This window comes from Azolla caroliniana, unplaced genomic scaffold (genome assembly GCF_043228905.1).
Source record: "Azolla caroliniana isolate FFs.n. ecotype wild unplaced genomic scaffold, voAzoCaro1.0.p SCAF_13, whole genome shotgun sequence".
Lineage (NCBI taxonomy): Eukaryota > Viridiplantae > Streptophyta > Polypodiopsida > Salviniales > Salviniaceae > Azolla > Azolla caroliniana.
In genome coordinates this window covers 17024436-17045500 of record NW_028230448.1, presented here as the reverse complement: position 1 = coordinate 17045500, position 21065 = coordinate 17024436, and the positions used below count along the sequence as shown (strand labels likewise).

The 21065-nt window shown below is 38.1% G+C and overlaps 2 protein-coding genes across 3 annotated transcripts; both read right to left on the bottom strand.

The window, feature by feature from the left end:
* Nucleotides 1-310: 310 nt before the first annotated feature.
* LOC147856426 (uncharacterized) lies at nucleotides 311-7960 on the bottom strand. The gene is made up of 16 exons (XM_087329516.1): nucleotides 7740-7960; nucleotides 6238-6401; nucleotides 6083-6165; nucleotides 5544-5639; nucleotides 5347-5473; nucleotides 5208-5266; nucleotides 4829-4915; nucleotides 3606-3673; nucleotides 3430-3526; nucleotides 3156-3230; nucleotides 2983-3081; nucleotides 1044-1202; nucleotides 925-954; nucleotides 773-835; nucleotides 617-694; nucleotides 311-527 (listed from the first exon to the last, which is right to left on the bottom strand). The coding sequence occupies exons 1-16, from the start codon at nucleotides 7901-7903 to the stop codon at nucleotides 438-440; spliced, it is 1539 nt and encodes a 512-aa protein (XP_087185642.1). The 5' UTR covers nucleotides 7904-7960; the 3' UTR covers nucleotides 311-437.
* Nucleotides 7961-14266: 6306 nt separating this feature from the next.
* Nucleotides 14267-20057, bottom strand: LOC147856425 (uncharacterized). Of its 2 annotated transcripts, XM_087329433.1 has the most exons (3): nucleotides 19957-20057; nucleotides 19073-19449; nucleotides 14267-18903 (listed from the first exon to the last, which is right to left on the bottom strand). In XM_087329433.1, exons 2-3 carry the CDS (start codon nucleotides 19244-19246, stop codon nucleotides 14575-14577), a joined length of 4503 nt encoding a protein of 1500 aa, XP_087185559.1. In that variant the 5' UTR covers nucleotides 19247-19449; nucleotides 19957-20057; the 3' UTR covers nucleotides 14267-14574. The 2 variants fall into 2 exon arrangements, with proteins under 2 accessions (XP_087185559.1, XP_087185558.1); XM_087329432.1 differs by lacking the exon at nucleotides 19957-20057 and having other exon boundaries at nucleotides 19073-19606.
* Between the last annotated feature and the right edge of the window lie 1008 nt (nucleotides 20058-21065).

Here is a 21065-nt window from a genome sequence, read left to right as displayed (position 1 = left end):
TTCGTTTTTTTCATTTATATCATCAGTATATACTTCTGACCTTTCATTCATTTTTCCATTTATATTACATGTAAAATATTGAATCCTGAAATTCCCTCTAAAACTTTGATACGTCTTAGAATAAAAGAACTCGGAATGATGGGATATGGTAATCAGTATATTCAACAAGACGAAGTTTGGTAAACTTTGGATTGACAATAAAAATCCTCAAAAACTTGATCATGTCACTACTAATTATTTAATCCGATTGGAATCCTCAAAAGCTGAATGAATGTTCACAGAAGTCACAAGAGGACACATGTAAACAAAGTAAAGCTCAATGATTTGTACACTCAAATCGTATTAAAAGAAATTGCTCTTATACAATGAGTTTGAAAGTCAGGCAAAGTAACCACAAAACTGTTAACAGTAATAAGAATTCGTAACTGAGGATTAAATCAATAGTCCTCTGATTTTGAGGGAGGTTTCTTCGACGCATACCTGCCAAACCGCTTTGTTACTTCAGTTTCTGCGAGTGTATCCCAAACCTATGAAGAACAATAACTAATGTAATCAACAATGTGCATATCATATTTTTAAACTCAAGGAACGGAACTAAGTCAATCAGAGAACTGACATTCAAATTTCCTTTGGATCCACCAATGGCCAGCAAAAAGGGTGAATCTTTGCCGAAAGCTGATGTAAAAACCGCACCCTAGGAAAAGAAGAATAATGAAAAAGGTGAATCAAACTTCTATGGGTTTAAGGAAATCCAAAAGTACAAGGTGCATACCACTTTAGGATTTTTGGAGCAAATGCATGTAGGTTTGTTATCTTTTATATCCCATAATTTCACCTAGCATAAACACAATTAAAAGAAGATTAAAAAATGACCCAGAACCCTGGGTCTAATCATGAATATTCTAATACTCAGTTCTGCTTTACCATCTTATCCGTAGAGCCTGTAGCCAGCATCTGCATGACAGAAGTATACAAGCTTGTTTAAGTTTCAAAAATGGATTATACAAAAGGTACAAACCAGTTAAGTGAACATTCGTTCTTACATGTGGAACCGTCATATTATATGAGACTGTACACACTGCTTTGTCATGTGCATGTATCATGAATACTGGCTTATCATTCTTGCCAGGAGTACCTGAAGCTGACATAGATGCTACAATTCTCACATCGTATCCACAAACTGTGCCATCTTCCAAGCTCACCTATAACATCAAAAAGATAAGATCGCTTGAATAAGGTATCATACACAAACAAAAGCAGTTAAACAAATTTAGCTAAGATTCACAATTCAAGGCCTAGATTAGAGACTAACTTTCTGGCAAACGGCTCATTGGTTAGGTGACAAGCCTAAAAGGGGCTAGCAGATATATTGGGTTAGGGATGTGCAATAAAATAGATGAAAACAAGAGTGGATAAAAAATGCACAAGAAGGTAACCCCTTACATTTCCAGCCATAGCCCATTGGTTTGATGAGGAGCCTAGAAGAGGCTAGCAAATACCCTTGGGTAAGTAGTGTGTAATAAAAGAGATGAAAATAAGAGAATTGATAGATGTTGCACGAGTGGGGAGCCCTTTTACATCTTCATAAACGGTGGATCTGGCGTCCAGATAATACAATGGATACAAAATGCATAAAAGGGTAGCCCCTTATGGCACCATAAACCCTGGTTCAGGTATCCAAATTATGCAAGGACGACACTATTCACATACAATTGGTCCCAGGTCTAGTTTTAATCATAGTATGAACCATACGTACCACACATGCATTTGCATTCGAGAATGTTTCAATCATTTGAGTATGATAAACACCCTCCAAATATGGTAAATACCATACTTTGGATTCATTAATTACTTTTGGATCCCTGCATCTTTCTCTGATAATTCGAGAGGAAAATCTCTCTCTCAGCTAATAGGGGAAGAAAAGAAAATTTCCTTTATCTGTCTTTGTCAAAATAGACAGAAAAAGGGAGCCATATCTGAGAGGAATTCAGCATGGCCAGATCTCAGAAGTTGAGAAAAACAGACATCTATTTCAAGTTTTGTGATTTCTTTACTTTAAAAGCATTGAGATGGAGGGATTGGACGAGAGAGACTATTGTTATCATGATTCTTGCGGTAGGGTTTCGTCAGTACTAGGGTTAACTCAGTGATTAAAAATATCAGAGCACCTTGTGAGATGAGAAAATATCACTTGGACTAACCAGAGAAGGTCAGAACTATTAATGGGAAAATGTCACAGTGACTACGGGAAAATATTAGCAAGAAAAGCACTATGACTAGCAAAAGCAAATCTCAGTGATTAGCTGAAAAAGATCAAAGTGATTAGTTATAAATATCAGTGCAATTATTAGTCGTGATTAGAGAGAATAGGTCACCTGTAATCTGCTAGATAAAATCACTACAATTAGTAAGGAATACCACAGAAATTTCATTGATAATGATCTCAGTGATTAGAGAAAAAGATCACGGTGTTCAACAAACAATAAACCCCACACTAATTATCAAAGAGGATTGCACAAAGTGAATATCACAGGGATTCGAGAGAAAAGATCAATCACGTTGTGGTTAGTGAGAAAAGATCTCAGGCTTTTTTGAGTAGCAGTATATGATATACTATGCGAGCAATGGCAAGAGATGATACAGATTTCCATATTTTAACTGTGCAGAACGTTTGCAACTTTGCTACTCTGTGAGCAAAAAGAAAAGTAAGTGAAAAAATAAACATATGAATGTTTGGATAATATATGCATTCATTTGCCAACGTATGAAAACCAATGTTTGAGCAACCGAATGCATATATTACGTACTATGGTTTTAATAATGATTGTTTATAACTCCTAATGGAGCTAATGCATGTGCATGCAATAGTTCTCCACCATCAAATCAGAATAAAATAGAACAGGCTAGAATAAAGAACTTCCCATCTTAGAAAAATATGTGAACACCATCACATAGAACAAGATGATTCTTTCCTGAGCTTACCACAAAAGAATGAGACGTGTGTGGATCCCAAGCAATGCATTCTACATCTGCAGAAACATTCCATTTGGTGCCTTGGTTTGTTGGATCTCGCATATCCATCTGTATAAGGATAGTATCAAAACCAGCAGAGAAACATGAAGTTGAGGGCAAAATTTACTTGTAAGTGAACATACCAATGAGACAGTGCGGTCAAAAGATCCACTGAGCAAAACTGTGTGTTCATGTATATTCCATGCTACAGCTTGAACCTATAGAGGAGAATCATAGAGACTCAAAAAGCTGAACAGTATTCACAATGTATGAGATACCTGGAATTGAAAGCCTCATTTTAAGACACAATTTTAAGACAATGAATCTGGATTTCCAATTGAAAGCCTCATTTTAAGCTCTAGAAAGAGATGCCTCAAATTTATTACAAATTGCCCCATTTTTATATTAACATTAAACCTTATCAGAATGACAGGTAATCGTATGCTCGCATTTTTGAGTTACAATATCCCATATTTTGATGGAAGTATCGGCACTTGCACTTGCTAAGACATTCCTGCAATATAGACGTCCTTACATCAAATTTTCTAGGAGTAAGATGTAGCTCCCATAAAGATGAAAAGGACCATACTCACCTGTATTCATTATTCCATGCTAAACCAAGAACAGCATCTGAATGGCTGCCTTCCAACAATTTTGGTGCCTGCTCAAATTCAAGAAAGGAATGAAACATTAATAAATTTGTCTGTGAAAGAATGCATCATTGAATAACAATGTCCACAGTTCCATTACTTGAAAAGTGTATGTGCAAATTCATTTAGACTATCAACCAATATTTACAATGCATATGCATTTTCCAGATTGCTCAAGACAGTTGGTTAGATACCCCAAAATAAACATAATTGGGCACCCCCTTGCATGACTGAACCTAAGGTATGTGTAAGTTGATTAGTAGGTTTTCTTTTTTAGCTCAAGGCTCAATCTATTGCTATTTCAAAACATCACTAACAGTGGACACACATTCCATGTAATGCCCTTGTTTTTGTGTTGAGACAGCTGTATCGTAATAACCAAACTTCAGATAAAAAAGAAATTAGCTTGAGTTCCTTTCAGAACTTGTCTAGAGCCAATTTTATTTGTGCTATCATACACCACGTAGTCTCATACTCTATTTATGACACTTCGGATTAAGAAATAAATTACATTGAAATCAGGAAGGAACACAATCGGGACAACTCTGAAAGGTCATAGCTCATTGTTCCATCTTTGATGTTCAACCTGAGTGCTTAGTTTTTGTTTCCTCTGAAGTTCTAAAGATGTTATTGCATAAAAAGGGTTCATGCCTTAAAAGAAATGTACAGCTGGCTGCAAATTATTCACAATCTTAATGCTTAACTGCATTTGGTTCTGGCCGAGCTGCTAACAATGGATGGAAGCCTTCTTGTAGTGATAGGTTTTGGTTTATTCATTAACCATGGAACCTTACCAAGTATTTTTAAATGTGTGCTAAGATTAGTCCCCTGTATTGATATGGGTATCTCTTGAAGATCTACTGTTATATCAACCATGTCCGAGTCCTATAAGCTGTTGACAACAGGACGGAAACCTTCTTGTGGTGATGATCTGCAGTCTTCATTGGTACTGTAATTTTGTCAGAGATATAAAATGCATAATTTTCTCAGTTGCACTCACTTTACATGAATATCTCCAAGAAATAAAACCATAATATCCATGTCAAACGTAATTATTCTGATATCATATATGTGTTTACAATAGCATTACTCGTCATTGTTCATTGGATTTATCTTCTCACAAGCAAAGTACATTAGAATCAGTGTTTTTAATTTTAGACAAGAACCTTGCTCTTTTTCTTCTTTCCTTTGCTTTTCCTTGCAGATGGTTCTTTATATCCCCCAAGCACCACAACTGGCTCCACGGCATCCAACTGTCAAGGGAACACAATCACCATATTCAGCTACTTAACTTGCCAGCAAAAAGAAGATAGCTTGTCTTTTTTAGTGTTTGTCTCACAGGACAAACCTTCCTTGGATACAAATGAACTGAATTGTAAATTTCCATAATTTCCAGAGAAATATTTGATATTCTTCTAGATGTTCTTTATAAACACTTGGAGATACTTCTTTAATCAAATTCCTGATTGTTCTAGCCTTCCTATAGACAAGATTCCACACAAAAACTAAAAGAAATATCATACTATGTAAAAAGAACTTACGTACTATATCAAGGTCCCATATCTCAATACTTGGTTGCATGGTGCCCACAGCAACATAATTTCCTGTACGTAAGGAGATACCGTGATCAGTAGTCAGCATTTTATACCCCCAATGGTAGGACCTCAAAAAGAAAGAATATTACCCTTTTCACCTCCTCTAGGATCACAATCAAGCCAAGATACAGTCAACGGAAAAGCTGGTAACATTATATCATGATGAACATACATGTTTTCTGTACCGTCTTCTGTTGTATCTTCATAAACCCACATCTAAATCCAGCATTATTAGATCCCAATGCCTATACATCTACCACTAAAGAATTTGGTTACATTGACACACCTCAAGGTGGCTAACATCGTCCTCATTCCGAGCTGTCAACAAGATTAAATCCGTTGGATTTATTGTCATATCCTCTATTTCTTCCTCATCTTCACTCTGAAATGGAGTCAACATGCATATATTTTTTACACCACATTTAGCAAAATATAAATTTAACTCGGACATTTCTAAGAGTCAAATCACATCATTACAAGTTCAAGAAAACACACCAATAATAACAAGTTATACTAAAAAATATATACTTCTATTTGATAATCACAAGTTGAACAATGTGGGGTTGCTCTAACAAAAATCCTTAAATGTTTATAACATAAAATTATTTCAACGTTTATATGTCTATTTGATAATGTAATTTATAAGATGAACGTATTTGGTATACCACTGTTTTATGAATCAAACAAACCCTCCAATTTGTTCAATAATTTTTTGAATTGAAAGCAGAACCTCAAAATCTCATGAATGTTTAGTAATTTATGAAATAAGACGAGACAGATTAACAGAGGTTGATATCAGAAAGAAAAAATGCATCATTATATTACATCTTTATTTGTAAGATAAGGGTCTTCATCATTGGTTTGATAATAGGCACCACCTAGTCCCCCATTTCCAAATAACTCAATACCTGCAAGAACAAATAACTATCACAACATTCTACATAATACAGAAAGACATTATTTATGATGAAGCAATTTACTTTCATCCTCGTTATCATAGTTATCCATATCCAGCTCAGCAAGACCAGCAGCAAGTCCATCTAGTCGTGCATCAGGTTTTACATTCCCTCCAAGAGCACGTGCAGCAGCTAATGCAGTCGACACAGGATTCTCTTCTTCAGCCACCATACTATATTCATCTCCACTGGTTCAATAGTTTGAGAAGGGCATCATCACAGTCGGAAGGCCATTAGACAATGACTACAAGATTTCAATCACTTTTCAACTGAATTTACAAATCAATGGAAACTAGTGATTATCATTCATGCTCGAAAAACTTAACTTCAAGATCCTACAAAAAGGAATATCTTTTCTACTACTCATTAAAACTATCCCATCAAATATTTATATTATCTAAAACACGGAACTCTATGCATCGTGATATATTATTCCTACTCCTCTGCTTTGCATTTGAGTCTGAATTGGGGTAAATTATCCTTAACCATAAAATGTTTCCATATTTTTGGAACAAACATGCAGATATATGTTGATGCATGTTTGTTGGCAGCAAACTTAGGCTTTTCATATGTGCGTTATATAGTTGAGGTTATGGCTTAAGGTGGTAAAAACGTGGACTTCCATATCTTTAGAAGATCTATAATAGCAAATATGTATACATATAGATAAGAGTACACGCTCCTGTAGCTCCAAACCAGACAACTTGGTGAACAATAACCTTTTGCACTTGCATCCAGCTGTCCTTCCACATTCAGGGATGTGATTCTATTCATTATTCTGATCATAGTGCTATTCTTTATTCTTCTACCAGATAAATTAACCCATATCTCTCTGACTGACATTTGAAGGGCTAGAGCATCGTCAGTGGTTTGATCTCAAGTTTTAAGCGGATTCAGCAAAGATTGTTGTGCACAAGCTTTGATTGAATAATTAACATAGTTAGACTTCAAATATGTTAGATGAATTAGGTAGAGGTAAAATGCCTCCAGGTGGGTTGTTTGTACTGTGCACAAGTTTTGATTGGATAATTAACATAGTTACACTTCAAATATGATAGATGAATTGGGTAGAGATAACATGCCTTCAGGTGGGTTATTTGTACTTCGCTATTTACGCATTTTTCCCATCATAACAATGAGGTGAAGCTCAAATTGATTTCTCAAACTGGAAGTTTCTTGGACCTTCTATAGCCTATTACAGACAGCACTTGACAAACCATCTAAAGCTTTCGAATTTCTTGACATATTGAACAGGAAGAATGTTAGACTGATGAGATGATGCAAATGACTTCAAGAAGTGAGGTATATGGCTGAGAGGTATTATTATAGAAGAAGCAAAATCATCATAAGAAACAGAAAATGGTATATTGAAAACAAAAGTTACTCCATATTAATTATCTATATATAACACATCTATGTTCACCGATGAAAAAGACAGCATTCAAGAAGAAGGAACGCCAACATGTTGAAACACATTAAATTCAGCAAAATTAAAAAATTAAAAAAATTGTGGAAAGAAAGAGTACGTGGAGGCTATGTCTGCAGTCGCTTCTCCTTCTTCGTCTCCATCCTCTTCCTCCAACTGATGCTGAAGCAGAAGGTCTTGGATCTCTTGAGCAGAGGGAGGATCGACGGATTGGGGAACAGGTTTGGCAGCGCCTCGGGGGACCCAGCACACGGCAGCGATCATCCTTTCTTTCCTTCAAGTTGTCCTCAGCCCTCAGTCGTCGTCGTCGAGTGAAACCCTAAAACCCTATCACAATCCTCTACTTCTATGACTGATGCAGCTACTGTAGAGTGAAACCCTAAAACCCTAGTGCAGAGGATTGTGATACATACATACTATACTTTCTGGTGTGTTCTAAATTTTGCTGCTATAGATTTTGGTGTGGGAATGAATGAATGAATGAATGGGTAGAATGATTGAAGAATGATCGAAGAAGAAGAAGTTTTAAGAGCATGTCCGGTTTCGCACTTGGGCTCGCTGCTCCTTGATCGATCCCCCGAATGCGAGCCGTCTCCCATTGTACTCTGCCTGGCCTTGGCACATTAAGGATACAAAACAAACCATGCCTTTGTGTACATAGGCCTCCATTATTTGTCCATATCACCAAATGGGCTCAACTGAGATAATAGATGTGTGGACAGTTGCCAATGGGTGGTAGAATGATAGAAGAAGAACAGCACGTTTGGTTTCACACTTGGGTTGACTGCTCCTCGTTCAAATCCCACAAATGCGAAGCGTCTCCAATTGTTCTCATCATCTGTCTGCCTAGGCACACTAAGGATATAAAATAAACCATGGCTTTATCAATCCCTTAGTGTATGTAGGCCTCCATCATTTGTCTGTGTCACGAAATGGGCTTGACTAAGATAATAGATGGGTGGACAGTTGCCAACATTATAAATTGCAGGTTGTTCGTTGCAATGTAATTGATATTTCAATAAATTAGCAAGTTCACCACACTACACAACAGTCTTCATAGGGTTGGCCTTTACCCAAAGCCTTTCAAGCGCTCGACACCCCACCACCATCACCTCCAAAGTGTGTGCTTATATAGCAATGTTATTCACCACTCGATGCCAGTAGCTCGCTCAATACATTATAAGAATTAAACAAAATTTTGTTGCTTGTACACATTGTCTACATCTCTTGATCCATTTTGAAGGCGAAATAATCATTGATTTTATGGGTGTTAATTGATGTATATTACTTATGTGTCCATCCACTCACTACATACATCCTACTTGTTACAAGCATGACCATATAATATCCCGTGGTAAGTTTTATCGTAGTATTCTATACACGTGGATAGAGTGTGAGGGTCAAATGAGAGTGTAAAGAAGGGAAGGATTACTTTTAATCCTTGGGATTGGGACAACTTAGGCCAAGTGTGAACTTGCCTGGGGGGGGCTTAGGTCTGGCTATAAATATGAGGCCTAGCTACCCTCATTTGATACCTTATCGACTACATCTAGTCGTACTTGGTACTGACGCGCTCACTACCCTTCCACATTGCAAACGGCCTGATCTACTGTAATGGGAAGGTTTGTATTCCAGATTTGCCTGAGGTCAAAAAGAGAATTCTCTTTCAGTGCCATGATGCACCCTCAACAAGGCACCCTGGAATACATCCTACACTCGTTCTCATCTCCACTCAATTCTATTGGCCTAAGATGTGTCATGACATACATAACTATGTGACAAAATATCACCAGTGTCAGGTTAACAAAGTCAAGCGACTTAAAGCCGCCAGACTTTTACAACCCTTAGAATTTCCCAACAATAAGTGGGATAGTATAGATTCCGTGGATTTTATTGTTAGCCTTCCTCACACCCAAAATGGTCATGATGCCATCTAGGTTGTGTTTGATAGACTAACTAAAATGGCTAGGTTCATTGCTACGAAAACCACAATAATAGCTCCTGAATTGGTTTACCAATTCATTGATGAGTTATTTCATTTTTATGGGTTACCGATGGATACCATGAGTGATCGAGATCTAAAGTTTACTAACGACTTTTGGACGCAAGTCTTTAAGAAGTTAGAAACTACATTGAGCATGAGCTCCACGGATCATCCTCAATCTGATGGACAAATAGAACGAGTAAATCAAATGATTGAGGACATGCTTCAAGCATACGTTGGTGCAAAACCAACAAAATGGGAATGTTATCTCCCAATTTTGGAGTTTGCTTATAACAGCTCCAAGCATACATCGACGCGATATAGTCCTTTTATGTTGATGTATGGTTTTCAGCCACAAGCCCCGATTAATGTTAATATACATCATGATGAGTTGCAAAGTACGCAAAACTTTCTTCGAGATATGCAAGATATGTTGCATATTGCACGAGATAATATAAAAACAGCTCAAGATAGAGCGCATTTTTATGCCGATCATAATAGGCAACATCATGTATTCAACCCTAGACAGAAGGTATTTTTACGTGTACCTCACAATTCTAAGACATTGTCTACGGGTAAGTGCGCTAAGTTAGCCCCTTGGTTTTGTGGACCTTTTACAATCTCAAACGCATTGGTTCATCAACCTATCGCCTCGCTCTTCCCAATGGCATTGAAATCCATCCAGTTTTTCATGTTAGTCGTCTAAAAGAACTTGTTGGTTCTAGAGACAATGCAATTACAACTATAACTTTGCTTACTTCTGAAGAATTATCTTCTAAACCACATGTACCATAAAGAATTCTCGATGTTAAAACAAAACATTTACGTTATAAAATAATTTGAGAATTTAAAATTAAATGGATGGATAAGTCTATTAAAGATGCCACATGGGAATGTGAAAATACTCTTAGAACTAACTTCCCTAACTTTCCATTGCAAAAGTGCAATGTTTTAAAGAGGGGGAGTATGTTATGGGTATGACCATATAATTTGACCATAGTATTCTATACATGTGGATAGAATGTGAGGGTTAAACAAGAGTGTAAAGAAAGGAAGGATTACTTTTAATCCTTGGGATTGGGACAACCCATTAGGCCAAGTGTGAACTTGCTTGGGGGCCTTAGGTTTGGCTATAAATACGAGGCCTAGCTACCCTCATTTGATACCTTATCGACTACGTCGAGACTCCATCCTTGTGGTGGGTCAACTCTTTGTAGTGAGCGCGTCAACACCAGGTACAACTCGACACCACGACAGTGGTATGGGACGTTGATCGAGGCTCGAGTCCGTCTCGATCCCTTCGCTCAGGGGTGGTCAGGTGGATCGACAACCTTCTTTCTCTCTCCTCTCTTATTTTTCTATCTATATTATCTTTATCATATGCTTACATTAGTAGCTAGCTCTAACACTACCCAAAACTCTCTCATGCATGCATGTCTAGACTTAGCTCCTAGTTGCTCATGTAAATGTGACAGCATGTGAGGAACTTTGGGTATACAACCAAACAAAAAGAGTTGCATGTTTGAATGGAACAAGGATCATATGTTTTATTGTAAACACGCATTAGAATGAGCTTGTTAAATTATTGAAACGTCAATACATTGTAAAGAATAGCTACAAATTATAATGGTGGTAGTTGTTGACCCATCTATTATCTCAATTGAACTCATTTGGTGATATGGACAAACGATGGAGACCTATGTACAATTTTTTTGTATCTTTTGTGTGCCAATAATATATTGAGTAGTCAAGTGGTTGTTACAAACAACTTATTGTATCATAACGATCAACCTCTTGCCTTTGAACTAACCATTTTGACTATTGATTGGGACCAAATTCAACTAATACTACAATGACTACTTGCATAGCTTACATGTACAAGAGGGATAAGACACGTTTTAGTTTGATAGACAACAACTAAATACTAGCCATTGAATAATTTCAATACATTGTATCGCAGTGAATCTACCCTCACTCGTTAAATCCCTAAATCATAATTGTAAGATAATTGGTCAAAACAATAGACTCATAAATACCAATACGACAAACAAGAAATAAATACAAAATAAGTAAATATGCTACAATTGTCTCTCTCTCCTACAACTTCACTAATGCGTTGGAGTGTTCACTTTACACATTACATGAGTAGAACCTACAAATAATAAATCATTGTATGTCTTGAGATTTTGTGTTGAGCAAAAACATTAACATCTGTTTATTAACAACCTAAAGCCACGACAATAGCTTATAGGAAGTCAAGGTGTTTCTCTGTGTAGTTTTCTGAAAGGACTAGATAAGAAAGGATCCATAACATTTTTTTGTATTTATAGGTCATTATATATGATATGCAACAAATGTTTCAAATACAGGAAGTCATATATGAAATATTGATATTTGATGCCTCTTTACAATACAATTTCGATGGGCATTCCTTTATGCCCATAGGAAGACTTCTTTTGTCCAAATGATGATGCACAATGTAATGACACTTTTACATAATATAATAACCAAAGGCAAAGTTCAATGCTACCTCTCTCGACGATATGGTTTAGGAACAACTAAGATAAATTATTGACATAATTTCGTCTCTTATGAATGTCCTTTTTCTAGGTAGGTGCTAGGTAGATTGACAATATAAATAATAGAATAACAAAGCTTACGAATGGTCTCTCCCCATGAGCATTTTGATATACGCGTGTAATTCTTACATTAACTAAATGTAGTCCATGCAAAATCAATAAATGCCCACGCTTGTCTATTGTTGCTCAAAATAGTCCTAAAACTCATCGTAGACATCATGGATGGTGTACGAATCACTAGATGACAAGTAGAATTTACAATGGAGTGATGCGCTACATTCATGCATTGAAGCTCAAAAGCTTTATTCACAAACACAAAAATTGTTTTGATTGTCCTCCACTAGTCATGAGTGAACACACATAACATAGAAACACTATAATCATTTCTAACCCTTGGGCTTTAGAAAGTGGAAGCCATTCTTTTACTTATCAGAAGATCCAACACTTTAGATTCAACTCATGGATGTGATGGGAAATGCTCCCACATTGTGCTTTAGTGTGGAATGTCTTGTTACTACTATCACTCTAACATTTACGACATAAATCTATTACTCTCAGGAGCTTAATTTGAATATTTGCAATAAAAGTTATCTTTGAAGCCAAAAAAACAATTGCGTTTTTACTTAATTGGATTGTATGCTAAATGTAACTAGATACTCGTGTTTTCCAACAAAGTGAACATGTTACCTATATGAACATTCCTTTGATACCTTTGCAAATAAGACATACTATCATAGTTATGCAACATGCTATATATGTAATGTCTTTGCATCTCTCATCAAGAACCTACAAACATTATGAGTCGAGTATCACTTTGTATGCATATTGCTATACTAGATATATTTGTAACTTGACAACCATGCAAAAAAATTGTAAACTAAAAAAGGGTAGCAACACATTAGAAGTTGCGTGTTGCACATAATGTCTTTTTTTTTATAGACAATTGGAGATCTAAAGGTTTGTTATAAAGAGTCACACCTACATCATTGTAATACCTTTATGTAAAAGTGTTGAAGTCAATCGAAATATTGTCTCATGCCAATCTTCATACTTTAATAGAAAACATTTGAAATCAATTAACAATTCCGTTGTCACCAATGGAGCATCTTCCTTCCAAAAATTAGTTGTGAAGCCACCGACCTAGCCATTGGCTTATGGTCACCAAGGATAACATGAGAACCAAGTGATGATTTTGGGATTCCCATCTTAGAATGACCCATTGTTAAAGAGGAGAGATTCACCCACAATGTTCTATACCCATATTAACATAAATGTTTAATAAATTTATGTCATGTCTTCCTCTATTAAACTATTCCATTTCATGAGCAATTATGGATTTTCAGACCATTTCTTGATTGAACTTGTGTATGATGGATCCGGAATCCATTGCATTGCTCCACTTGGCTGTGACCACCCCTTAAGTTGAAGTGGCAACAAGTTTCACACAAACTATTGCATTTAAAGCAAATGCAACCAAAGAGAAAGAGAGTTTCTTCGCCCCCTTCAAATCATCAAACAAACATGTCTCGAGACTATTGACTGAATCATGATTAAACAAATATTGTGAAGTAAAATCAATGGTAAGGTATTCCTTCTTTACAGTTTCTAGCTGGCAGCTTAACTAAATACTTCAGTCTAGAGTACAACCACTCCACCTTGTCAAAAGTCCGCCTATCGTTGGGAAATAATTGTTCCATTAGTAGGCATTCTAAAATCAGAGTGAACCCCAAATGCCATATTCTGTCAATAAGCATCACAGAAAGATGCATCCCATCATGTTGACAAAAACAGTTTTAGTACCTCAATTCGACATAGTCCTTATTTGAGTTTCAATTAATTTACCCAAGCACCCTAGGGTAGAGATTTTTCTTCATTTCCTGAAACACCATTCAACGACCCCATTCAAGCACTAGTATAGAGTCAGGTATTGTCAAAGTTTTTTGGGCCTTATTAAACAAATCTAATTTATGCAGTGAGAAACTTCACAACTCAATTACACTTCCATGGAGACTGATGTTGTGCTTACCTTAGAGTGCATTTGCAAACTCAGAAAAAACACAACTCTAAAAAATCAATGGAAAATAAAGATAGCAAAAATAAATAAATATACATGCATACATACATATATAAGTATATACGTATGTACTCCTTGTCACCATAGCTATGAAGCACATTTAGTAAAGCATGAAATAATACTGCATACAAGTTTTCTGTTTGTTCATCCATGCGCTATATGAATGGCATCTCAAAAAAAGTTGCAACATCGATTTTTCAGGATTGTAGAGTTAGGGCTTTAGGATTAGGATTGGGATTCAGGGTTCAAATTTAGGGTTTGGGTTTAAAATTGTAGGGTTCGGGTTTAGGGTAAAAGTTCAAGGAGTCTGAGAATGCTTCTTTTTCTCCAAGAGGGTGCCAAGCCTAAGAAACAGAGTCTTCTTCTTCTTCTTGATGGGCAAGGAGGTATTAGAGGCTAGGTCCTCTTGAGAAGAGGCCATTTCATCTTTACCATGTCCATATTGATCCCTCTCAACCACGTCTTCCTTCTTCAATGATGAGCTTGCAAGTTCTAGTCTTCTTATATCCAGTTTATCATCATCTTTAGTCTCTATGCCCTCCATAATAGCACTTGCAGAGGGCGAATTACCATTCACCATGTCCCCAGTATGGTGGTCACCATTAGACGAAGATATTGTGGTTATATCAACTACCTCTTCCACACAATCCGGTTGAGGTTTGTCTTCTCGGCACTCGGAAATGGGCACCTGGACCATGTCAATGTCTACAGCATCTTTTGCCATTTGCCATTGCTTGCTATCATCTAGGAGCCTTTGTATCTCTGCTTCCATGTTTGCTTTAGCCTTCTCAGTTTCAGCAAGAAGCTGATGCACCTCAATTAGAGATCGGTCACTAGCTTCCTTATCCAATTTTAAGGCCTCTATCTCTCTTTGCAGTCTCTCGGCGCTTGAATTTGATGCTTCAGACTTGGTTAATGCTTCTTCAGATTTGGCTAATGCTTCTTCAGCCTCACGCAGCTTTCTCTTGAGATCATCTAATAACTCTAGTTTTTGCTGCTTACTTGAATCATCTTGTATTGGCGTAGTACCAAGTTTTAGCGTTGCAAGCTCTAGCAATGCATCTTGAAGTTTATCTTGTGTAGCTTTACAGGCACCAATGGCCTCTTCTTCATCGATTTTGATTCTACTCACTTCTTCCTTAAGTTTTTCAACCTCCTTCAGAGCCACCCGAGTTTCATTGGCTGCGACTATAGCTTGCTCCTTCTCATTGGCCATTTCTACTTTCAAAACATCTACTTGCTTTCTAGCCTCCTCAGCTTCTCTTCTTTCCTTCTCCAATTCTTCACCCTTCCTTTCTCCCTCTAATTGAGCGGTCTTCAGTGCCTCTCTGATTGTTTCCATTGCATTTTCAGCCAATTGCAGACTTTCTTTCAAAGCTCTTACTTCCTCTGTTCTTCTATGAACCTCTAAATCGCTCAAATGAGATTTTTCCATCGCTTTACGAGCTTCCTCTCTTGCAGTTTCAGCTTCAGCACATGCAGATACCACATCTTCCTTATTCCGAGCATTCACCTCCTCTTCTTTCATTTTCGCATGGTCTCTCTCGGCAATTGTTAACTCTAAGGAAGCTCTAAGAGTGTCTGCTTCTTCCTTTACTTGTTTAGCAATAGCCATGGCTTCTTCAAGCTGTGTTTGAACCCTTTCCAGCTCAGCATTTAGTTGAACGACCTCTGATTTTGAAGCTACTACTCTCTCCTCAAGCTCAAGAGCTTTTTCTTCGTTGGATTTCACCAGTGAAGCTACAGTGATACTTAAAGCTGAAGCTTTATCACTCATACTAGACTCTCTTTCTTTTACCTCTATCAGTTGAGACTGAGCTTTCTCTAGATCTAACGACAAGGCAGCAACTTTTGCTTCTGCTGAATCAGCTCTATTTCTCACTTCCAAAGCTTCCCATCCTTTGCCTTCAAGCTCTTCTAGCAATGCAGTAACTCTAGAGTCTGTAATCAACTGTTTTTCCTCAGCATTTGAGAGTTCTTTACGACTGCTCTCAAGTTCAGTAGCCATAACATCCACTCTACGGCTCATCTTCGCTTCTCTTTCTCTCACCTCTGAAAGCTCTTGCTGACAGTTATGTAGCTCCTCCTTCAACACAGTAATCTTGGAATCCATCTCTCTCTCTCTTTCCTTCACTGCCAAAAGCTCTATTTTACTAGTTTTCGCCTCTGTTTGGCTTGTTCCTAACTCAGTGGACAGAATTTGGACCTGAGCGAGTAGCTCAAGCTCTCTCCCTTTAGTAATGGAGAGCTCATTGACGCTATTTTTCAATTCCACTTCTAGTTCACTCCGCTTTGCTGCTGATATTGACTCATTTCTTTCAAGCTCTGCTACCTCTTTTCGGGTGATTTCGAGATCTGCCATAAGTTCAGCAGTCTTTGTAGATGCTATTGACTCTTTTTCTGCAAATGAAAGGAGATCTATTTTCTGTCTTTCACATTCCGCTTCCAAGGATGCCATAGCCGAAGCAAGCCCTACTAATTTAACTTTCAAATCATCTACTTCGGTTTGTTTACTCTCTGTTACCTTCCTGAGCTCGAGAGTCAAAGTTTCAAGCTCCAATTTCAAACAAGTTTCATTCTCTTTCAAAACTGTGAGTTGCTGTTGGTTTCTCTCTAAATTCGCTTGGAGTGACTCCGCGTGTGAGACAAGACCTGCCCCCTCTTGCCTCACCTTGACCAAGTTGTCCTTTGTTTCCTCAAGTTGAGAAGTCACCTTCATCAAGTTCTCCTGTGCTCCCTCAAGATGACCAGTCACCTTCACCAAATCCCCTTGTTTTTGCTCAAGCTGAGAAGTTACCTCAAGCAAGCTCTCCTCTGTTCTCTCAAACTGAGCAGTCACTTTGATCAAGTCTCTCTGTGTTCCCTCAAGTTGAGAAGTCACCTTGACCAAGTTTTCCTGTGATCCCTCCAACTGAGAACTCATTTTGACCAAGTCTTCCTGTTTTTCCTCAAGTTGACTGGCCACTTTGACCAAATCACTCTGTTTTTCCTCGAGCTCAGAAGTCACCTTGACCAAGTTCTCCTGTGTTTCCTCAAGTTCAGAGGTCACCTTGACCAACTTCTCACGCAATTCCTTGATCAAATTCTCTTGTGATTCAATGACAACATTCTTCTGTAGTTCCTCAAGCTGAGAAGTCACCTTGACAAAGTTCTCCTGTGTTTCCTCAAGTTGAGAAGTCACCTTGATAAAGTTACTCTGTCTTTCCTCAAGTTGAGAAGTTACCTCAACCAAGTTCTTTTTGGTTTCCTCAAGTTGAGAAGCCATCCTTACCAGGTTTTCCTGTGCTTCCTCAAGCTGAAAGGCTAATGAAGCAACAGCTGTAGATTCAGTTCTCTTAGCTTCCTCTACATCGCCATTGGTAGTACCATAGCTAGGATCATGACCATTTTGAACTGCTTTAAGGGCATGTTCCTCTGCATCTTCGACTGCTTCAAGTTCCTCCTTCATCTTCTTCATCATAGCCCTCATGTCTATAAGTTGCAATTTAGATTCTTTCTCAGCTTCATTAGAACTAGAAAGTTCGGTTTGAAGGCATACTAACATTGAAGTTAGCTCATGGATTCGAGATTGAGAGCTATTTTCCAATTCTCTTGAAGCCAAAAGCTCAGACTGAAGCTTTTCTAAGGTAGAATTTGTGTCCTTGAGTTGAGCTTCAAAGCTTTGAGCTAAATCAAGTTCCTTTTTCAGGATAGCTAGTTCAGATTGTAAAATACCAGAGTCTTCTACTACTTTTGTGAGAGGGGATTTCGCCTCATCAAGTTCAATCTGCTTCTTTTCTAAAGCAGATTTTGCATCTTTGAGCTCTGATTCAAAAGCTTGAGCTTTGGCAAGCTCATGTTTCAACGTCTCTGCCTCAGATCTTGCCACTGAAACTTCCTCAATAGCATTCTTCAATTTAGCACTAGAGGAGGTGCATTCACCTTTCACAGAATCAAGCTCTAGTGCTAGATCTTGGATGGTTGCTTTTGCATCCTTCAACTGCATCTCAACTTTTTTATATGCATCAGAACTTTCCAGGACAGTTTCCTGATCCGATCTGTGCAGATCAGTATCATTAATATCAAGTAGAATCGAATCACTTTCCAAAGAATGAATATCTCGAGCATCACATGAGAGATCATGCATCAAATCATCCATTTTCGACAATCCATTCTCGGATATAATCGAACCTCGAGAAGCTAACAACTCAGCCGAAAGCTCCTCCACTCTTTTGGCTGTCAATTCGGCTGCATTCATGGCCTCTCCAGCCAATCTCACAGCTTCATCTTTAGCCTCAATGCAAACATTAAGCTCATGTTTCAAGCTCTCCATAGCTTGCTTGTTGGCATGCAAATCTTGCATAGCTATGTCATACCTTTCTTTCATGCTTTGTAGCTCTGTTTGCCAATCTTCAACTGCTTTGAAGCTCACATGCTCTATCTCCTCAGCTCTTAATTTATCAGACTTCGACACTTCATTCACTTCTTGTAGTTTTGCAGACAAATCTTCAATTTGTCTCTTTGATCGAGCTAAGTCTTGAAGCACATTGGCCTTAGATTTTTCCATTAAAGCCATTTGCTCTTTCGTCTTGGCAAGCTCTTCTTGCACTTGGTGCAGCTCCGCTCCTCTACTCAGAGGGGTTCTTTTCTACATTGTTTGCAAAGAGATCGATTTCAATGAGAACGAGATCAAAGCTTAATATAAAAAATGTTCTTCTCTTCTCATAAAATCATTTGTTTGGTCACAAAAAATGAAGGCAAATACACCAATACAATAGAGACGATACAGAGAAGATGTCTAAGTGACTTTAACAAACCTCGGCATTGAGAATGGGGCGTGGAGACCTTCGATCTGATGAGGATTTAGGGCTATTCTCACCAAACATGCTACCGACACTCTTTGTCGAAGGAGGGGTTCTCTCTGGCTCTAACCCTGATGATCCTCTTTGAAGTTTAGACCTCGGGGTAGCAGGAGACAGCTTACTCGCCATTCGTCTGTGTGTGTGTGTGTGTGTATATATATGTATTTCCGGATAGATCCACTCCACCTGTTTTCTATGTATGATCTTCTTCTTTATAAGACTGCAATTGTAAGATCTAATCCATTTGTTTTAGGCGTAGTCTTCTTCTATACTGAAATGCAGTTGAAAGGTCTCGCACATTGGATCTCTCACATCATCCGTTTAATCCCCAGCTTAACATGATGAAGGACCCACCTGAAAAGAAAGCTAATATCAGATATATAAAGAAGATCTAAGAGGAGTGATTTCATGGGCATGTCACAGAATGCCAAAGATTATGAAGTGAGAACCGGTTTACAGAATGAGAGGCTAATTAGCTGTGGAATAAATTCCGTAACCTATTTACCTCAGTTATTAGCTACATGAATGCGTATAAATTAGCTGAGTTTGTACAATGAGGTGAGATCTATTCATGAGTTAAGTCTGCAGTAACTGGCTCTGTGGTTAGAAATGCATAGACTATTCTCTATGGATAAATGTAAGAGATGAAAAGACCAAGATTTGATCTATGCACAATGGCATCCAATACAGAGCTAATGTAATGGTGGCCCCTCCTTCCCCCAACGTTTACGCCCTGAAAGCTGCAAATAGGATGTAATCTGCAGAATGTGACTGTAAAGAAGAGACGATAGATCTGCGTTTTCTGTGTGGTTGCATTAGAGTATAAAAGAAGAGAAGACAATAAAGCAAGCTTACTGATTTATTATTTATTGGTAGGCATCGATGAGATCGTGCAATGAGGAAAGAAATAGAGGAGAGGAGACACAGAAAACAGAGGACAGACAACAACGACAACAACGACAACAAAAAGAGAGACAGAGAAAATGGTAAAAGAAGTATGCAGAGATATTCTGAGGAAATGAAAGTAAAAGGTTTACAAAAGAGTAATGGGCTGCACATGCGGGAGAGAGCAGTGGTAGCTATGGCGATTGACCAGAGTTAGTTGAGGTAAAAGGAAAAAGAAAAGCAAAGGGAAAGGCGTTACAAAAAAAGCTCATAGAGATCCTCTCTTTCTCTCTGTCTCTCTCTCTGTCTCTGTCTCTGTCTGTCTCTGTTTCTCTCCCGGCGATGGAGATCCTTCTCCTATCGGATTTTGTTGTTTTGCTGTTCTGTTTTAGCCATTTCTGCTTTCTGCGTTCTGCTTTCTGCTTTCTGCTTTCTGCTTTTTGCTTTCTGCTTTTTGCTTCCTCCGTGCTCCTGAGCTGAGGAGAGAGAGAGTGAGAGAGAGAGAGAGAGAGACGTTTGCTTCTTTTTGCAGAGAGATCGATGCAGGAAGGTGAAAAACAGAGGATTTTACAAAAAAATAATTATATCGATAGTAAATATTTATTTAATGCATGTATGTAATGTAATGTATATACACAGAGCCAAGCGCGCCATTACGATATGATACGCCTCCTCCTTCTTCTTCTTCTTCTTCTTCTTACTTCTGCATCCTCTCTGAGACAGAGAGAAACAGAGACAGAGACAGAGAGACAGAGAGAGTTCACTGTCTCGCCCGCCGTCGACCTAAAACCTAAACCTCCTATATTATTACTAACTCAAATTATGATATGATCGAGCTTTAATGGCGACCTCTCTCTCTCTCTCTCTCGTCTGTGTCCTAGTGTAGCTGAAGACACACACACACACACACACACAGAGAAACAGGGTCGTGGTGATGAGTCAGCAGCACCCCTGTCATCCACGTGGCCTGCCCAAGCCTAGCTGGCACGGCCCAACTAGTCGTGCTCTTCGTGTTCCGACATTTGATCGGAATGATCGGCTACCCTTCGAGAAAGCGAGCCTC

What these genes read in the sequence shown, in the direction of transcription:
- LOC147856425 (XM_087329433.1), bottom strand. Translation starts at nt 19,246, where the DNA reads ATGGCGAGTAAGCTGTCTCCTGCTACCCCGAGGTCTAAACTTCAAAGA. An exon ending in GCCCCATTCTCAATGCCGAG is followed by an intron (nt 18,904 to 19,072) that starts GTTTGTTAAAGT and finishes CAAACAATGTAG; the next exon opens with AAAAGAACCCCTCTGAGTAG.
- LOC147856426 (XM_087329516.1), bottom strand. Translation starts at nt 7,903, where the DNA reads ATGATCGCTGCCGTGTGCTGGGTCCCCCGAGGCGCTGCCAAACCTGTT. An exon ending in GAAAGAAGAAAAAGAGCAAG is followed by an intron (nt 3,674 to 4,828) that starts GTTCTTGTCTAA and finishes GAATTTGAGCAG; the next exon opens with GCACCAAAATTGTTGGAAGG. An exon ending in CAGGCTCTACGGATAAGATG is followed by an intron (nt 836 to 924) that starts GTAAAGCAGAAC and finishes TGTTTATGCTAG; the next exon opens with GTGAAATTATGGGATATAAA.